The sequence below is a fragment of the Sphaeramia orbicularis genome, chromosome 4, assembly GCF_902148855.1.
Source record: "Sphaeramia orbicularis chromosome 4, fSphaOr1.1, whole genome shotgun sequence".
NCBI classification, from domain to species: domain Eukaryota; kingdom Metazoa; phylum Chordata; class Actinopteri; order Kurtiformes; family Apogonidae; genus Sphaeramia; species Sphaeramia orbicularis.
Window position 1 is genome coordinate 34,782,114 of NC_043960.1, and position 19,943 is coordinate 34,802,056.

The window sequence follows — 19,943 nt, forward strand, 5'->3', positions numbered from 1 at the left end:
AATTGTAGTTATTAATTAGTAATCTGTAACCTATTACAGTTCAAAAGTAACTAAACAACACTATGAGGAATTATTAATACTGTAATACAGTCCCCTAAAAGACTCGATGTGGGCAAATGATTTTAGTGCCACTGGCCAACTGTTTGTCATTCCATTAAGAACATCACATACAGTAGGTGAGTTGTGTTGATACTTATACGTGTCAGTTAATCCAATAGAGGCCCATTCAGTTCTACTGCATTTAGAGCTCAGGACCTTTTTCAATTATTTTCAGATGTCTTATTGTAACTCAAGCATGTGTGAGATTTTTGGATGAAATCTACTGTTATGTTCATTTTATTCTAGTATAATGTATTCAGGCCTATTTCGTGCCACTGCAGCCATTTAAAGACACCCACAGTAGTGTTTAGAAAGACACACCCAAAAACACTAAAAAGGGGGAATATACGGGGCAAATAGCAGAAATTAATCACACATTTTCGTCATGAAATGCTTCCTTAGCATTTACTAAGTCTTTATTGAAGTTATTTAAATAGTCTAAAAGTTATTTCTTTCTTGACAAGAAAACCTCTTCAGGTATTCAACCCAGAACAATTATTACAGAACCAACTTCTAAAGTTGAACATGTAGATGCTGGTGCACATTTGACCCCTCCTCAACACAATGTTAACCAGAGGGATATTCACAGCATTTTACAATATTTAAATAAAAATGATACACAGTTTTAATCAGTACCATCTGTTGTGTTTAGAAAACCTGTTAAAAAAAAAGTCAAGTGGGAGAGGACAGAAGCAGCTCTCCAAGACACGTCTGTGGGATATTTGAAAATTTCACACCCATGTGAGTGTTTTATCAGTGGGGCGCTGCAGCTGTCCGGATTCCTGAGGGGCCGGGGGAGGAACAATAGTTCCTCAGTCGGGCCTCTTTTAGGAAAATACTGTAGTTTCTTCTTTCAAAGCTCTACATTAGCAATGTTAGTGAACCGAGTGAGATTGGTAATGCTCGAGATTACTGCCATGTTTATTCATGGGTTGGATAGATAAGTCACGCAGGTGAGAGTGAAACTGACGTTGCTACCACCTTGTGTGCAGGCAGTCATCTCCCAGGAAGGACCCATCTCAGGCTTTTTATGGCCCTTCCCTACAGGGGATTTAAAGAGGGATTAGTGCTACTAAAAGGACAGAAGGATATAGGCTGCCCTGGAGCGGCAGCACGAATCAACCACATCCTTCTCTTCTTCTTTATTTCCTCTCCCCATATCCTCATATCTGCACACTGGTGCTGATCAGGTAACACTGTGAAAAAAATAAGCTGCCGGCTTCACTTTTCAAATTCATCTGTATGTGATTGGCTGCCCTTTCAACTTGAAATTTCTTCATTCATCAGCTCCACTCAGCTAGAGGAAAACAAGAGCTTGAAAACTCCCAGTGGACCACATTCCAGCTGCTTGCTTTTTTTTATTCCACCTTTTGCCCTCAGCCATGGACAGCAGGCCCCTGGAACAAGAAAAAAAAAACGTCTTACAACATGTTTTGAGGAAAATCAGTTGAGGATTAAGATAAAACTCTTAATATTATGGCACAGCTGCACAGGAAATCAAACACTGCAGCATAAGGATCACAGATATACTCAATGGGATTAATAATACTCAGGATGAGGACTCTATCAGTAAATAAAGCATTAAAGCGGTGGTAAATGCTCCAGGCAGTGTCCACCCTGTATTTGACGGCTTGTAAGCAGCCCAACTCTAAAGGGTCTGCTTGTGAGAGCTGGTGGTGACAGGCTGCTGGTAACCCTGGGAGCTCTATCCCATCATGGAACGGTGTATACAATGATCCCCTTCTCGACAGCGCAGTCAGAGGCCCAGCACCTCGCTGCCAGCCCCCACTATCCATGAGGGGACCCAGCATTGCAAAAGAGAAAACAATGATGCCTCTATTACATAGCAGATCAGTTAGTCATAAAGGAAAGAGACATATTTTTGACTTTCAGCCACAAAATCGAAGTATCACCTGAATTAATCAAAAACATAATTTCATCTTTTGCTTTTGGAGGATCCGTTAAAACCCTACCTTACATTTGATACATTAATTAATGAGAAAACGAAACAAGAAAGCATGTGTGAAAAAATCACCAACAATACTGTGACATATTAATAAGTTGTGAGCTGTTATCTGACACACAAGAGCAGAGTCCATTATTAACAGAAAACTGTGCTGACACAGGCTAAATACATTAAGAAGAACATGACTGCAATCAGCAGGTGACTTTCATGTATGCTTCTAGTCCAATTAAATCCATCAAGTATTTAAGCCTCAAGTGTCAAATGATTTAAAATGTGATGCTCTGTACATCCCTCCAGATGGACGCCCTGCTTCTGGTGCTTTAATTTGCAGGGAGGTCAGAGGTCATGTACAGAGCACTGCAGTATAAAACCAAAAGCATGCAGAGTGGTTTCTGCTGGGCCACAAACATCCTGTTTCAAGCAGCAGTGTAGGAGTTCGATAATGAGTATATCTTCATTTTGATTTATTGCATTTCAGAAGAGGTGAAAGAATGATTCAGTAACTCGCAAATGTATTTGGTATGCTTTTTAACTTACCAAATAATTACTGTCTTACAAGCACAAAAAAACTTGTTTTTACTAGACACTGCTTACATAGGCAACTTAACCAGTGGTGCAAGAAGTTCCACAATGTAACTATGTAAAAAACATTTAATTTGAATTCTAAAAGTATATACAAATTTAAATAAATACCAATTTTCTTTTCTTATATTATCTTATCTTAAGTAGTCAGGTATGTTACTTAATAAATACTGATCAAGTATTATCAGAAAAATGTACTTAATCTATGAAAAGTAAAAATAGTCATTGTGCAGTAAATGTGTCCCTGATAGTGTTTTCCTATTATATATTTTTGGATTCAGAGTGCAACTGTATTAATATGTATGTTACATTTTACTGTATTGATATTTGGATTGAGTTTATTTAAATACTATCTTTGGAAATTTTAAGCATCATTCTGTATTTTGCAGTGTTGCTGCTAAAATTCAATTTTTCATGAGAAACAGGCCTGTTTTTATCTTTGTGCCGATATATTTTCCAGTGAATCCCAGAAGGTTTTTACCTGAAGAAAGAATAGACACTTCATCTAACATCTAAAATTTTTTTTACCTTTGAATATTTGGATACTTCGACATAAAATGATAATATTTTGTTTGTGGTGAAGTAAATTTAAATGTGAAATGAAATCACTCAAGTGTAACTAATGCAAGATGTGTACTTAAGTTAATGTGTGCATTCCACCGGTGCATTTCAGACCTATAGCCTTATATATTCCCTCTTGTACTCTGCCGTTTTGGAATTATCTAACATACCTTATGCATTGATTCCTGGTGATGCATCCTTCCTCATGTTGTTTTCTCCACTATGTTCTTCTGATAACCCAGCTGTCTCATGACTTCACTGCAGTAGGCCTCCACCTGATTTATCTGCTCCACATTGAGCCGCTCTCTCCAGGCGTATATCGCCTCTTTGGCATCCCTGGATGAGATCAGGAACGGCCTGTCTGATGAATACCCCTGTCCGTGCGTCATGTTCAGGGCGAACTTCTCCAAAGCGGGGACGGTGGACAGGTTAGAGAAGCGGTAGAGCCTCTGGAGCTCCTCCATGGGATGCAGAACTATGTCCTCGTAGCGGATCCGAAGGTAGTTTCTCTTCACCCAGGGAGGCGCGTTCATCACCAGTAACATGTCACTGAGCCAGTTGTCGCAGATGAGCTCCATGGCGCTGGAGACGTAGCTCTCAGCCCGGTTCACCCTGTTGCTTGGTACCAATAGGCGTTTGTACTTGTCATTCTGCTTTTTACTCCTCAGTACCTGGATGCTCTCCTTCACCAGGGCCTGTTTGGACTTTAAGCGCGAGTTGTGCACTGCCCTTGGGTCTCTGAAGAGCTGGATGATCTGGAGGTTGATGGCTGGGTCTTTCATTAAAGGAACCAACGTGCTGAGATCCAAAACACGGACCCCTTTGATAACCATCACCGGGTACTTTTTGCACTCCTTCTCCAGCTCCCTAATGTCCCTCTTTTGGCACTTTACGCACAAGTCCTCTCTCACCAGCCCGATTTCGTGCCGCTTGTGCGCGTCACATAACGGCTCCGAGCAGATCACTTTGTTCATTTTCCATCCGAATATGAAGGAAGTGGTGATATTTTGTGAGCCGGCATAAAGTTTGAGGACGGAGAAGTCGCAGCGGTACAGGGCGTTCATCATGTCCCTCACGGCGCCCTGGAGGCTCCCCGCATCCCCCGGGTACAGAGCCTGCCATATGTGCCACATGGGCTCGTACAGGTAAAAAACATCAGGGTGCTGGTTGAAGAGCTCCCCTAAGAACGAGGAGCCGGTCCTCCAGGTGGCATGCAGGTAAATGTGGATCCGCGACTGGGTCCTGTTTACGTTTGCGTATTCCGGCGCGTCGCTCCCGTTGACTTTACCGTTATCCCAGAGCATTGCAACAGTGTTCTCCAAATCTGGGCATCTGGATTGTTGCTGTAGACCATGTTTCCCGTGTTGAACAGATTTATCCCGGTAATCTAGCACGTACGGGATTAGCAGAAGTAGACCCGAATATGCCAGTATCAAAATCAAGTATTTCTTATGTAGCCTCCTCTTCATTTCCTTTGGCCTGGAGGGGGCTGCTAGCTGCTTCTCTACTGTCGACACACCGCTTTGTGAGGCACCGCGGTCTCCACAGTAAAGTTATGTGTGTGTGAGTGTGAGTGTGAGTGTGTGTGTGTGTGTGTGTGTGTATTCGTGTGCAAGTGTGTGGAGGGGGATTAGCCACGCCCCATTAAAGACCAAATAATTATTTTTGCTTCCTGTTTACATACACGCATTTTAATTATTTTTATCATTGAAACAGCAGCATTACCGATATCATACAGCCTTTAATCGAATTCGCTAGAGTTAACAAATGACACTGCGCATGCGCGATAGCAACAGTTAAGCGTAAATCAGAGAGTATTGAGGAAGAGATTGATACACAGTTGCTACTAGTAGTAACCGCGCTATTACCGCAATGGATTGTGGGGGATATTGTAAGAATTAACAATAGTGCTCATAAAAACAACTCGCATCGTGTATTATTAACCCTTGTAATTCAATTTATTTGATGTAACCGTTAAAATATTTAAAGACACGCTCTTGACAAAAAAAATGTTGTTTTAACTTGTTTTAATATTGCGCATGCGCAGCTATCTTCCACTGTTGTCATTTGTGAAGTGCTGCGCGGCAATGGAGGCAGGAGTAAGTGCAGAGTAACCAGAACGAAGAAAGAACATTTAAATGGCTCTGTCTTTCTGGAAATGGCAGTACTATACAGTTTGTTGTTTGGACCAGTCCTTTAGATAATGCATCATTAGGTCGCATGCTATCTTAATACAGACACGAGTAACGTCCAGCTATTCTGTCAGCATCAACATGGCACACTGGAGCACCTTCGAAAAAGAGACAGAAAGAGAAGCAAAAAAGTTGATCTCATGTATCAGCGGAATTGAGGATGAGGAGGACCAGAATTACCAGCTTGCGCTAAAATTTGCCTGGTCAAACTTCAGGTGAGTAAGTCGTTGTCCGGGTTAGCAGCTAGCTTGTTAGCGGCTAACTTGTTATCAGCGGTGATGCTAGTGATGCTCTTTGACAGGTTTCATCGGTACCTGGACGTGGACAGCCATAAAGTGCAGCGCAGCATAAGTGGGTGAGTTAAAGCTGCCTTTTGTGACATGCCTACATGACCTAATTGTTGCTAAAAGGAGTCATTTCTAATTCAGCTCTCCCCCTTCCATATCAGAACCGCTGACTTAATATCTGCTCTTTATTTTGTCAGAGCAGGACTGTAATATTAGACATCTACTTATTTATTATTATTATTATTATTATTATTATTATTAATATTGGTTGTCTGAGTTGGAAAGGGAGATCTGTTTCTGCATGTTCGTATTTCAATATTTGCTGAAGAAGTCTCAACATGTAAACAAACTCATACTTGATCTGATGTGTTTGACAGAATCTATGAAAAGCTCATGGTTCACTCAGATTTGAATAAAGCAGAAAGCTGGGTGAGACTGACTGAGGAGTTCTTGAACTCACCATTACCTAATACAGATGGAACAAAGGTATGCTTTAAAGAAAATTAGATTATGGTTATTTCAGGTCACAATCAAAGCATTTAACTCTGCCAAAAGTTTGTTAAATTAAGAAGCTTTTTAAATAAAATGTAATATGTTCTTTTTTTTAAAATAATTTTTTAATGTTTTCTTACAGACGGATGTGCATTTTAGTGTATTATCACTGCTGCTTTTGTTGTCGGGCTCCCCCTCAAATACATGCTTTACAGAGAGACCCAGGGTGAAGGAGGCTGGTAGGTTCATGTTTTCCCCGGCATTAAGTATTTCATGTAAAAAGAAAAGACATCCTTCAGAAATGCTTACATGATTCTGTTAATAATTATCTCTTGAACTTGTAACTGTGCAGAACAAGAGGACAGCTTTGACTGGGGTAAATACCTGATGGAGGGAGAAGACATAGACATTGGACCATACCCAGATACCCCTGTGAGAAAATCATAAATGCAACCTAGCAAGAGGATGATTAATACATCCCAGATATACACGAGATTGAATGTCAAGTGTTTTTTTGTTTTTTTTTGTAGGAGTGGTCTGAGGAGGAGAGTGAGGAGGATGACAGTCAGGAGCCAATCAGCAGGGAGGACTCTGGGATCCAGTTGGACAGAACTCCTCAAGAGGATCAGGACAACACTAACAAAACAGGACCAGTCACATGGACAGGTGTGATATGATCACTCTAGTGGTTGAAATGGAGTGGATTTTTAAAGTCTAATAAAATACTGTAACAATAAACTAATGGCGAATCAGAAATCTTTAATTTATTAGAAGCTGGATAACTGCTGAATATACCATTTAAAAGTACAAATAATCAGTACCTTAATAAATAAATCTCAATTACTGAGCATTAAACTCACATATAATATTACCTTACAGCCGCTATCAGCAAACATTTCTGTTGATAGTCGACAGAAATTGTTTGTTAAATGTACTATCACTGCAGACTATCAGCCTATCTAAAGATCACACATTGCAGTTTTACACTAAAGGTCAGTTTTTTGAGTGATTAAATTATTCTTTTCTATTTTTTCATTCCAGTTGGTGAACCTAATGCCCGGGCATGGCTTGAACAACATGTAGTGACACCTTACTGGGTGCCTCATGCTCCTCGTTTTCCTCACAGTTTGCATTTACACTCCAACCTGCTTAATGTTTGGTAAGTGTATCATAGTCGATTTGATAATATGAAAATATTAGAACGACTATTTGTTATTTTGATTGGAAAAAGGAAAGTGACAGCAGAATATACGTACAATGTTAAAGTTGCGTATTATGTACGAAAAAAACGTTATGATAATAATATACCTGCATTCCTGCATTATTATAATGGATTTTTCTTACATAATATACCAATTTAACAAGAGAAAGTTATATGGTTATAAATTTCAAGTCAGATTTGTTTTTTATCCCCTAGGGCCAATTGGGAAGCGTGAAGAGTAGTGTAAGAGTCATGAAATGAAATATTCAATAGGATTAACTAAACTTTAAAAGGTCTTTGATAATGCTCCAGTATAAGTGTAAAAATAGCTTTATAACATGATGGCACTGCTCCAAATGCTTGTGATAATACAGTAATGTGTGAGGGCTATGAACAGAAAAATAGATGCAGTCCAGTAACAAATAGGCAAGGATGGATTGCAAGGACAAGATCTTAATATCACAGAAAAAATGATCGCAGTTTCATGAGTATAATAATAAAATGGGTCTTTTCATATATGCCTATGCTGACATACTAAAAGAGTTGATATAAAGTGAATATCTTAAGGAAAAAGATACTTATAAAAGGTCCTTAAAAACTCTTAAAATCTAAGCCATAAAAAATTGTGAAATTTTGATGGGTCTTCACATTTTTGATGCTGCAGTTGCCTGAAAACTACAAAGTGAAATTTCTAATGGAATCACTAACCACTGTAGCAACCTGAACAAACAGTGTGTCTCAGTTTGGTGTGTGGGCTAATGTAGTGTAGCATCCCCTCTCATTCAAAAAGAAAGACCAACCTAGAAGTAATAAGTTAAAATCGTTTCTCTCAATATTATTTCATGTAACACGTGTAACAGCAAGTACAATGTCATCTGGCTCAGGAACAGTACATTTAATTCTTGGTTAAAGCATGTTGAAAGAAACAATTGGAAGCCTGCTGCATCTTGTGTAAAAAAAAATGTTGTGCTCAAATTAGGACCTTTGGGTATAAAAGCATTAGAGGTGCTTTAAAAAACCACCAGCGAGCCCGTCATCACCTGGTACTGGTCTGTATTCACATCAGAGCCATCACTTATGTCAGATTGGTTTTCTTTTATATCCTTTGAGTATTTCTAAATATTTAATATGCTTCTATGGCTTTGAAATGTGTCTTAAATTGCATTCATAATGGTCTTTAAATAGATTTTTATTTAACTTGTTGAGACCTGCAGATATTCTGAGTGAAGTTTTTATGTTTGTTTGTGCTTATCAGGTAGTTGGCATCCCCCGCTGTCTTCTTCAGAGGATTTGCATGTTGAAATGATTCCAAATGTTGAAAAGTTGATGCTAACTGTCTCTCTTCTTAGGGATCAGCACTTGTATAACACTGATCCATTGTATCTGCCAGAAGAAAAGGCCTTTGTCACAGAGACCCAAGTAATACGGGAGACATTGTGGTAAGATGTAATGATGTTCTTGTGTGAATGTGTTCATTGTAAAAACTTAAAAAGATTTATCTCCTCTTTTCACATGTTTTACTTTTTTATAGTTTGGTAAATCCTCAAATATTTGTTGTGTGAGTTAAAAGGTTGTCCTTGTATTTTCATTTGGATGTTGTTATCATACAGTTGATCTTGTGGTGATCATGTTACAGGCTCTTGTCTGGGGTTAAGAAACACTTTATATTCCAAAACCACGATGGAAAAGTGTCAGTAAGGAATAACGTGGTGGTAACTCATCTGACCAGTGTAAGTGAAAACATCTGCTAGCGTTACATCCTCATACACGTGCCCTCTTGCTGTAAAAAGCTTGTTTTTTGTCTGTCTCTGCTACTGCAGAACTGTCTGCGCTCTGTGCTGGAGCATATCGCTGTGTACGGCCAGGCGGTCTTCAGGCTGCAGAGGTTCATAGATGAAGTGACGGGGTACAGCTCGGAGCCTTGCCCACCAGGCTCCAGTTCCTCTTACGGGTCCAAGAAGGGCTCCGAGCCTCCCTTTAGGACCTACCAGGCCTTTGTGTGGGCACTTAACAAGTACTTCACCAGCTTCAAAGAGGAGCTGACCACAATTGAGAGAGAGCTTATTTGCAATGGCAAGTGCATGTTTGTGTGGTTTATACTGTGGCTTTCTCTTGATAAGAAGCTGAATGATGCCTTATTCTGCGATCTAGTACATAACGAATCAATCTGTATAACAGCTGAGGTCTCTGATTTGCTGGTTCTAGTGTATTAATCAGTGTATTAAACGTAAATATGCCTGTTTTGTTGTGTAGCTTATTAATAACATTTTTGTCTGATGCTTTCGTCTGTTTTGCAGATGAGACAGTGACACTTTCTTCAGTTTTGGAACGACTCAGTCCTCACTTGGCCCAGATCAAAGTCCTGCACAAAGTGTTCTGTACCGGTGTGGCTGAAGTCCCTCCTCAGACTCCCAACGTCGTACGGGCCTCGCACTTGCTCAACACCCTGTACAAGGCCATCATCGAGTATGACAGCGTTGGTGAAGCATCAGAACAAGCAGTAAGTCTTTCCTCACAGATGATTTTTAAAATGGAGCCAGTAATGGCTGCATAATCTTCACTGTGTGGCATCTTTCCCTTGTAGGTGGCTTTGTTGTTTTCCCTGTGGACAGAAACAGTCAGACCGTATTTGGAGATTGTGGATGAATGGATTGTTCATGGGCACCTGTTTGATCCTGCCAAAGAGTTCATCATCCAAAGGTATGGAACAAATCCACTTTACAAAACTCTGAACATCTACTTTCATTAACTTGATTGGTTATTAGTTTTGTGTATCATATCAGGCAACAGCTTTGTTTTCGAGAGCATAGTTTTATTGGTTCTCTCCGGGTACTCCGGCTTCCTCCCACCATCCAAAGACATGCACTAATAGGTTAATTGGTTAATCTGAATTGCCCATAGGTGTGAACGTGAGAGTGATTGTTTGTCTCTATATGTCAGCCCTGCAATGAACTGGCGACTTGTCCAGGGTGTACCCCGCCTTTGCCCCTATGTAGCTGGGATAGGCTCCAAGCAACCCCTGTGACCCTAGTGAGGATAAAGCGAGTTCAGAAATGAATGAGTTTTATTGGTTTAGTGTATGGTTGGAACCTGTTAATATTTCTTTTTACCAGACTGCTCCTGATTCAACAGTGATGCTTTTCCACTGTATGGTAACAGCTCAACACACTCTACTCAAGTCCATTCACTTTTGTTACCTGGCAATGCGTTCATTCTCCACTGCAGAAATAGTGCCTTAGCTGGTCGTCATAGTGATGCTGCATGACTGTCATTATGTCATTTTCAATGTGATACACAGAGAAACAATAGAAGAAAACAATAAAGGATGCTGTTTTTGATTTTCCATATGCAGCTGATTGTTAGAAGAGCCTGTTTTTTTTTCTTACTTTCTTTTACAATGTTTCAAAAGACCAGTCCAGAATAGACCAAATAAAGCACAGTACTTGCATAGTATTGAAAACAGACTGAACTAACCATATATGGATTCATTGTCCCACTCAGTCATGTAACCACTATTAATGTCCACTTGAATCCAAGTCACAGTTCATTCCCAGAGCTTTTATGTTTCCTCTATTTCTGCAGAAAAAAAAAAAAGAGTCCTTTCATCAATGTAGTATCCTAGTCTTACTGAAGTCACAACCACTGAAATCAGTGAATTTCTTTTGGAAACTAAAGAGAATCATCTCTGATCCACTTTAGAGTAAGGCAAGACAAGGCAGGTTTATTTGTGTTGCACATTTCATGTAAAAAAAACAAAACAATTATAGAGCTTTACATAAAATGTTGTGTCAAAGAGTCAGGAGCATTTCAAGCACATGTAATGAATTTGTGAATTGTGTTACGTTCCTTTCATGCACTGAAGCCTAGTTGAGGTTCAGATTTGGGACAATCTGGTGAAATTCCATTTTTATATCTAATATAAATAAAGGTGAAGTGTAAATAAATGTTATGTAAAACTAGTGCGATGACCCATGGGGATCCATGGGTTCTAAATGTGGTAGTTTGTATGCTGCTGTGTGTTTGTGCATGCTGTACCGCATTTGTCCAGCAGTTATCACCAAAGCATTGTGGGTGTAGCAATGTGATTGTGAGGCTATTGTATTCCAAAATTACTAATATCTCCCAAAATGCTGGTGCGATCAACTTGCCATTTTCGCTACTGTCTTCCTTGACCAAAAATACATAGGTATGCCAAACTGCAGCAGTCAGGTCTTTCTGGATTTTGTGTGATTCCCGAGACACACACACACACACACACACACAGAGGCCACTTGGCTTTTATAATATAGATATTTTATTAGAATTCTCTGAATCTAATGCATATTTAAATGCTGTGAGGCAGCAAGAGATTATCCCCAAAATCTTTATCTTTATCTATCTATCTATCTATCTATCTATCTATCTATCTATCTATCTATCTATCTATCTATCTATCTATCTATCTATCTATCTATCTATCTATCTATCTATCTATCTATCTATCTATCTATCTATCTATCTATCTATCTATCTATCTATCTATCTATCGGTCTATCTATCGATCTATCTATCGATCTATCTATCTATCTATCTATCTATCAAATGTTTTGTCATGGGAAATAACCAGCAAAACTTTTACTCTGCTTCTGTCTTTCTCTTGGTTCGTTCTTTTGTACCTGAGTGACCCTGTCCCTCACAGATCAGACCTTGATACATAATTTAATTTGGCTACCTCATATCTTGCAAACACCAAAACAGTTTGACCCACAGTTTGACTCCCATGCATACTTTATCTGTTCAAACTGCTTAAAAATCATTTGGTTCTCTTATCTCTTTGTCTCACACCCCACAGACTGCATTACACTTGGTTTGCCTGTCTTACTTTCTTACAAGAATAAATCACACAAGGCAATTCTTACTCTTAGCGTTTATATCAGAATCCTACCAAATCAAATTTCTACAATAGTAAACAAAGAAAAGCATGATTTAATCTGATTGTAGCTTGACAATTTAAATTGAAGCATTTGTCACATATTGGTGACAGAGTGATGGTCACAGTTCTCCCTGATCAACCAGTAGCTGAGAGGTGAATGGTTTGTGTTCATTTTTTTTTCTATAAAAACATTCAGGAAATAATATGCTTCCTAAAATCCATTTAGGACTGTTGAAAACCTAAAGATACAGTATGTTGTATGCAGAACGGAAACACTGAAAATTAGACAAATGTGGTACATTGCAACATTTTACAGTGAAGGCTTTTAAAAAATGATTTGCAGACTGATTTTTCATTGCTCTGTAAATTTGTCATTCACTTCTGCTCTGCTGTATCAGTTTGATAACAGTCTGACTTTTCTATATCAAACCTACTACGGACAATGGATGGAATATGTCTGTACAGATAAACAAATGACTATTTTCTTGCTCAGGAACAAGGATGTACCAGTGAACCACAGGGACTTCTGGTACGCCACCTACACACTCTACAGTGTGTCTGAGACTGTGGAGAATGAGGAGAAGCTGAATGATGCAGCAAGTGGGAGCTCTGGAGGCGAGGGCTCCAGTAACAGGCAGCTCACCATGGTGTCCTTCCTCAAACCTGTCCTAAAGCAAATCATCATGGCTGGGAAGTCCATGCAGCTGCTCAAAAATCTAGACTGCAAAGAGGCTGAGCAGTCCGACCGATCCTCCAGAGGTCAGTGTTTGTCCTAAGTCTCTGTATCTGTGTTTAGACGTAGTGTGTCCGTGACTCTACTTCACAGAGACAAATATGTTGATATTACAGATGCAGAGAGGAAGAGTTTATATACACTGTTTTTGGAGTCTGTGCAGTCCCGCCTCTGCAGCCAAGAGTCATCTCCAACAGATACAGTGACTGAACAACAGGCCACTAGGAGGAGCCTTGTGAAGATGCACTCCATTGTTGCTCAGCATCTGGAGATCGACGATGTCCATGACCCGTTACTGGCTATAAACTTCGCCAGGTAAGTAGTAACCACCACAGTACAGTAAGATACAAAGCCTTTTTGCTGTTATATTCTTAATCTCTCAATTGGTTCAGTCTAAAGAGAACTTAAAGATCTGTTTCAGTTCGAGGTAGGGGACTGACAAGGATGAAATTTCAGATGGCATCTAATTGTTACAGTCACATTTAAAGATTTGTTCCTTTTGTGCAGCAGTATAGTATAACAATAGTTTCCAGTACACCAAATGAAGCAGGAGAACTACTTACTGATATTGAAATGCATAAATAATGAGAAATAAAAAATTCTTGTTTGCCTTATAGGCTATATTTGACATAAATACACAAATATACGTTTGTTACTTAGATTTACAAAGAAATGACTGGAATCCCTATAAATCAGATGAAGGGGACGCAACAAGATGACAATAGAAGAGCAAAGCCTGGACATTTGACATTTCTGTTTCATCCAGTTGTTTTTAATCAACCGAATGAAAAATGGTTTTCCAAAATTATGCAAAACTATTCTGAGTAGCTCATATAAGATGATTATATAACACTTACTAGCAGTCTAATAATCTGTCAAAGATCTTTTAAAGATGTAATATCTAACTTTTCTACGTTAAAATATCTAAATAAATAACTGATTGTATGTTGTAGTTTTTTTTACTTAAATACTTAAATCACATGAAATGAAAATGCTTAAATTCAGAGAAATCCATCATTTTATTCAGTAAAGTTGCCTGTTTCATTTGGTTGTCTGTGGCATCATCTTTGACAAAAAACATGGTAAAAGCATTATTGATTTGAAAGTGGTTGTGCTATGGAGATGACTTGTAATGTAACCCTAAAATTTAACAACATAATAGTTACACATTTCCCCAAGGTAGGTGTAGAGTATGAAAGTCATAGGAGCAAAACCTCAGCAGTATTTCAGCCACAATGCATATTTTCTTCTACTTTGCATGTCATTTACAACACAGTAATCCAATAGTGACCTAACTTATTGATAAATTTGGTATAGATCCTTCTTACTGCGATGAAGGTTATGTAAGCTACAAACCTAATGTGTAGACTAACATGTTGGTAGGTAACTTACTTTTACATCAGTTGACACATCTAATGTTCAGTTAGAAGTTAATATTACTTCTATTTCAGCAGAATCAAGTGAGATGACATGAATACAGATGACTTAACATAATGTGTGAAGACTTTAATATGTTATCTCATCCGCAAACATAACCTCTGAATCAGCAGAAATAATATAGTGTATTTATATTTTATGCTTTTAAATGAATCATAGCTTTTGTCCATAAATCTGTAGATCCAGTGCATTTTAACATCTATATCTGTTCCTCTGAAGGCTTTACTTGGAGCAAAGTGACTTCCACGAGCGGTTTTCTGGAGGTAATGTCATTGTGGACCGCTCATCTCAGTCTGTCACCTGCCAGACCTTCGAGCTTACCCTGCGCTCTTGCCTCTACCCACACATCGAGAGGAGGTACATCGAATGCTGTGGGAACCTCATGAAGACTCTGAAAAAAGACTACAAGTAAGCATCGCCCTCCGAGGGTCAGTTTATTTCTACACATAAACCATCTGTAACACATTTCCTTAATGTCTCCATAGGTTGTTGGAATACCTCCAGGCCATGAGGAACTACTTCCTCCTTGAAGCTGGAGACACTATGTATGATTTTTACACTGCCATCTTTGACAAAGTGCAGGAGAAGGAGAGCTGGCAGCAGCTGTCGTTCCTCAATGTTCAGCTGCAGGAAGCAGTTGGACAGCGCTGCCCTGAGGACAGTAGCAGGTACTGCATGTTTAAAAATCAGATGGAATGTGTCATCAGTTTTCCTCATGTTTTATATGAAAAAGTCAATCTTTTGTTCTTCATTTTGTATTTTATAGGTTGTCAATCTTCTTGGAGACTATTGACCCAGCAAGGAAAAAACACCCAGTGAATAATCTTGAAGTGCTTACCCTAAGTTACAAAGTAAGAAGTGTGAACCTTTGTTTTTTATTCATATTCTTATAGCTGCAAAGATGTTACATCAATATTAAGATATGTGAGAGCATTTGGAATAAAAAATAAGAAAAACCCTAAAGTGTTGGAATGGTTTTAGAACAACAGTAATTATACTGTATATATAAAACTATCCTTAAATATGTGCTTGAAAATTGACTATATATAAATAATGTAATTCAGTTGTACATTATGAAGTGTAATACTATGCAAAAGTGTTACTCTACTTTTTATTTGTTGTTTTTGCAGGGTTGTAATGAGCATGCATCTTTACTGCACAGTTGTTAGAAAAATCCATCAGGAAATATGTGTAAAATCACAACTAAATGGCAAAATGTCAACTCCATTTGGATTTAATGCATTTTGAACCCTCTTGGGTCGACTGTCTGGGAGTTTTCTTACATAATCTTGTGGTATATTTTACCAAGCTTCACAGAGAAGGTCCCAGAATTCTTCTTTAGACTTTTATTACTTTCTTTGTATTCATTATCCAGTATACCTTCTAAATAGTTTTATTTTCTCAAATTACGGATTTATACTGTTTACATATTTTCTGTATGTTCCAGTTGTACATACAGTATATTGATACACAAGTGCATATGTAGAGGTCATTATAATTTTCTAAAACAACATATTTGATTGTCTTCTAAGACTTTTGGAACTATATTTATTTTGTTCTCCTCAGGTTCCGTGGCCTGTTGACATTGTGATTAGCTCAGAGTGTCAGAAAATCTACAATCAGGTGTTTCTCCTCCTGCTGCAAATCAAGTGGGCTAAATACAGTTTAGACACACTGCGATTCAGTGGTAAGAGTTAGAATGGAGCTTTCAGATCCTGTGCTCTTTTTAGTGATATTTATAAAAACAAACCAGCTGTTCATCATGCATGAGATTCCTTATTGTGTATTGAATGATCCCAGTAAATCATTTGACTACCAGTGGTTTCTGTAACATTTAAAGCCTGTTTGCTTCTCATAGATTTTACAGATGTCGCTAAAAAACTGGAGGGTGCCCTGGGTGAGGACGTGAAGGTCAAAGAGCCTGTAAATCAGCAGATTCACCGAATGTGTCTGCTGCGGGTCAAACTGATGCACTTTGTCAACAGCCTTCACAACTACATCATGACCAGGGTAATGGGAATAATCCTGTCAAATAAAAAGGGTCTGATATTTATTGGCTGTAACTACAAAAGCTTGATTCAAGATTTATGCATTTACTTGAGAGATATACCTCCTTTCAAAATGTCGCACAGTTTAAGTTGGATTTGTCATCCTGTAACTGGCAGTGTTTTCAGTTTATTTCCAAGTGGCATAAGTTCTCCTGTGACAGTTAATCCATCACAGTAATGAGATTGTTGCCTCAGTGTTTTTTGAAGTTCCATGATCTGACTGCATAAATGCAGTGTAGAAAAAGAGAAAACCATTTTCACCCTGAAGAGAGAATATACACCTCTAATCTTAAATCTATTATCACTGTGTCCTGTCAGATTCTGCACAGCACAGGACTGGAGTTTCAGCACCAAGTCCAGGAAGCAAAGGATCTAGACCAGCTGATCAAGATTCACTACAGATATTTGGCCACTATTCATGACCGCTGTCTGCTGAGGGAGAAGGTAAAAACCACCAGAGCTCGGATGAGTTATTCAGACCCTCCTTCAGAGGAAGGGATTTATCCATGTTATAGTTAGTTATTGTTGATGTTTTTATCTTCTGGTCTAATTTCTCAGGTCAGTTTTGTGAAGGAGGCAATAATGAAGGTTCTTAATCTAGTCCTCATCTTCTCAGACCGATGGCAAGCTGGCTTTGGAGCCTGGAAGTAAGAGGGTTTATATCGACTGGAAGGATTAACAGATAATATTTCTTGTGGAGTGTTTTTTTTTAGGCATTTACTGATACATTTTTATTCTAAACTATTCATTAACAGTCTCAGCTGCCAAGCCTGTATTTGTCATCTGCTGCTTTATCGCTCTTGGCAATTGTGTTGTGACTGAATATTGCGTTTGTCTCTCAATTTTAGGATCGAGTCCATCGATAAAATGGAGTCTGATTTCAAAAACTGCCACATGTTCCTCGTAACAATCCTGAATAAGGCCGTATGTCGAGGTTCTTTCCCTCATTGTGAGTAAAAGTTATGCTTTATGGATGTCAACCAGAGATTTACATGTTATGTTGATGCTGTTTTACTTCACAGTCTTTTACATATAAGGGGTTGTTGACACTGAAGTGATGACACTTTCTCTGCTGTTTTCTCTTGTACAGTGGAGTCCCTCGCTCTCTCCCTGATGGCAGGTTTCGAGCAGTGCTGAGGAGCTGTCTGGGTGTCAATGTGTTGTTGCGACAGACACAAACCCACTGTTTTTTTTTCTGTCTCACAGACTGCAAGGATTGTTCACAGTGTAACATATGATGTCAGCATCTGCTCTTAGAGACTTATTGAGCACTTTGAGCATTGTCTTTTTATGACCTGTTAGAACAGTCTGCTTGAGGAAATGTGGCTCAAAAATTGTAAGTTTTTGTAAGATGTACTGTATGAGTTGTCCATGTTCATAATGTACCTATGTATAAAGCACAATAAATGTTGCACAACAATATTAATAAGCATGATGCTACGTTGCTTTTTAATTAAAGAGGTTATTAGTATTATGAACAATACAATGAATTGATTCAGAGATGAAATAAATCGGAATAACTGCGGATTACATATTTGTATTCTGACCATTTAACTGAATTGCATTGTTGAGATTAAACGAGTATGGAAATGACATCAGTACTATTGAGGAAATGTTAATACTAGTCTTCTGTAACAGCACTATTTTTTAGCCAGTTAGAACTTTTCATCAATTATGTACGTGGGGTCGACTACAAATAAAATGAGCGAAAAACTAAAGGTGTTGACTGAAATCTCAGAAGGACTAAACTGTATAATTGTCTTATTTGTAAAAGCAATTTAAGTCATTTGGCCATGTTTGGTGGTTCATTAAATGGCAGTATTGCTGCCTAGCTTGAGTTAAGTTGATGTTGCTGAAATACATTTTACAAAATCAACATGAGGTTTTATTAAAATTAGTGTAAGCATCATTTCTTTTCAGTTAAGTTTTCTTTTTTGTTTTGGTAATCATTATGGCTGTCTTTCAGCTCTGTATGAATGATTCTTTTTCATGTTTCAGTCTGATGTCAGTCACTCTTACAGGTCTATTTTACTGCACTGACACTTTTTGCACCCTTTGGGGACTTGACCTCTATCCAAGACTCTAATCACCCATTATGCTGCATTCCCCCACTATTCATTACATTAAAAAAATCTCATTTTTTGTGTTGTTTTTTTCCATAAATAACCACAGAGACATAATTTATTCAAAGTGGCATTTAAAGGGATAAAACTAAAAATATTGAAGATTTGGTAGGTTTGGGCAGAGCTGAAATACTTGAAGAGATTTATCCAGAAAAAATACTGATATATAAACACTCTATAGCAGTTTTTGTGCATGTACATTTTTGGCTCCCAGAGGGTCATAAATAAGAGGCATCCACAAGGGTTAAAGAGAACTGTAAATGGCACTTTTAAGTTTTATTTTCAGTCAAAGGTTTTGGGAGTGATACAAATGGATTCTTTGCTTAAATGTGATTTATTTTTGTTTGTAAATCTTTAACCTATTAAATGCTTCTAATTGTTTTTCAATGTGCCTCAGGAACACAAAGAAAAATAAAATTTAATCATTCTTACTCATTCCCAAAACTTTTGGTCAAAGTAACAGCTATACTGCTAGTTGACAGAATTAAATGAGAGCATGAAAATAGAATGAGAATAGACTTTATTGTCATTGTGCTCCAAGTTACAATGAAAGTGGTTCAGGATGCCTTTACCAAAGTAATTGATTCTGATTTGAATTGATAAAGCACTTTGTGACTCTGTCTGTAAAAAGTGCTCTATAAATAAAATTTACTTACTTACTTACTTACAAAGTGCAACAGATAAAACAGCAATAAATGTAAATGTAGGTAATGAAATAAAATATAATGTAAGTTTTAAAGACAATGCATAAATGACACTTTTAAGTTCAATGTACAAACATTTGTATAATTTATTTGCTTATTCATCATAATTTATTGTATTCAATTGTATACAACTTGTTTTCTTTTTATATTCTATGGGAATAAATCTAAATATGGTGTTAATGGCTTCTCTGCTGATTTTGTGTTCTTTTAATTTTGTACTATGGATGCAATTTTGCACTACCTGGGAAATTGTAGTATTTTTGCTTTTTAATAAAAAATAAAAAGTGGTGCAGGCTTAAACATTAATTGGTTGCAGAAAAATATTTAAAATACATATATAATAAATAAAATGAAATCATTAACAGGTATACTGATTTGATAGTTTTGTGTTACATGCACAGATATATATAGCACAATGCACAGGGAAATATATTTTTGTACCTGCAGCCAACAGTAAAATAGAAAATGCACATACAGTATACAAGATAAAAAAAACCCATTATGTATAAATATAGATGTGTAAAATAAAATAAGGCAACTTAAAGGGGGTAGCACTTGTATATATACAAACATTTTACAGTATTGGTAGTTGACAGGATTCAATTT

The 19,943-nt window shown here is 37.9% G+C and overlaps 2 protein-coding genes across 2 annotated transcripts; one reads left to right on the plus strand and one right to left on the minus strand.

Moving 5' to 3' along the window:
* Nucleotides 1-492: 492 nt before the first annotated feature.
* chst7 (carbohydrate (N-acetylglucosamine 6-O) sulfotransferase 7) lies at nt 493-4,808 on the minus strand. Its single transcript, XM_030131573.1, has 2 exons — nt 3,379-4,808; nt 493-1,496 (listed from the first exon to the last, which is right to left on the minus strand). The coding sequence occupies exon 1, from the start codon at nt 4,675-4,677 to the stop codon at nt 3,412-3,414; it is 1,266 nt and encodes a 421-aa protein (XP_029987433.1). The 5' UTR covers nt 4,678-4,808; the 3' UTR covers nt 493-1,496; nt 3,379-3,411.
* An 82-nt stretch (nt 4,809-4,890) lies between these two features.
* Nucleotides 4,891-18,586, plus strand: tubgcp5 (tubulin gamma complex component 5). The gene is made up of 23 exons (XM_030131570.1): nt 4,891-5,615; nt 5,702-5,755; nt 6,065-6,173; nt 6,322-6,418; nt 6,532-6,611; nt 6,710-6,845; nt 7,221-7,338; nt 8,730-8,819; nt 9,017-9,110; nt 9,201-9,453; nt 9,678-9,880; nt 9,965-10,080; nt 12,786-13,051; nt 13,142-13,340; nt 14,682-14,870; nt 14,948-15,130; nt 15,229-15,313; nt 16,029-16,149; nt 16,321-16,472; nt 16,829-16,954; nt 17,069-17,157; nt 17,359-17,459; nt 17,601-18,586. The coding sequence occupies exons 1-23, from the start codon at nt 5,482-5,484 to the stop codon at nt 17,645-17,647; spliced, it is 3,042 nt and encodes a 1,013-aa protein (XP_029987430.1). The 5' UTR covers nt 4,891-5,481; the 3' UTR covers nt 17,648-18,586.
* The last annotated feature ends 1,357 nt before the right edge of the window (nt 18,587-19,943 follow it).

Coding starts and splice junctions, on each gene's coding strand:
- chst7 (XM_030131573.1), bottom strand. CDS start 4,677: ATGAAGAGGAGGCTACATAAGAAATACTTGATTTTGATACTGGCATAT.
- tubgcp5 (XM_030131570.1), top strand. CDS start 5,482: ATGGCACACTGGAGCACCTTCGAAAAAGAGACAGAAAGAGAAGCAAAA. Junction 9,111..9,200: donor TGGTAACTCATCTGACCAGT/GTAAGTGAAAAC, acceptor CTGCTACTGCAG/AACTGTCTGCGCTCTGTGCT. Junction 14,871..14,947: donor ACTCTGAAAAAAGACTACAA/GTAAGCATCGCC, acceptor ATGTCTCCATAG/GTTGTTGGAATACCTCCAGG.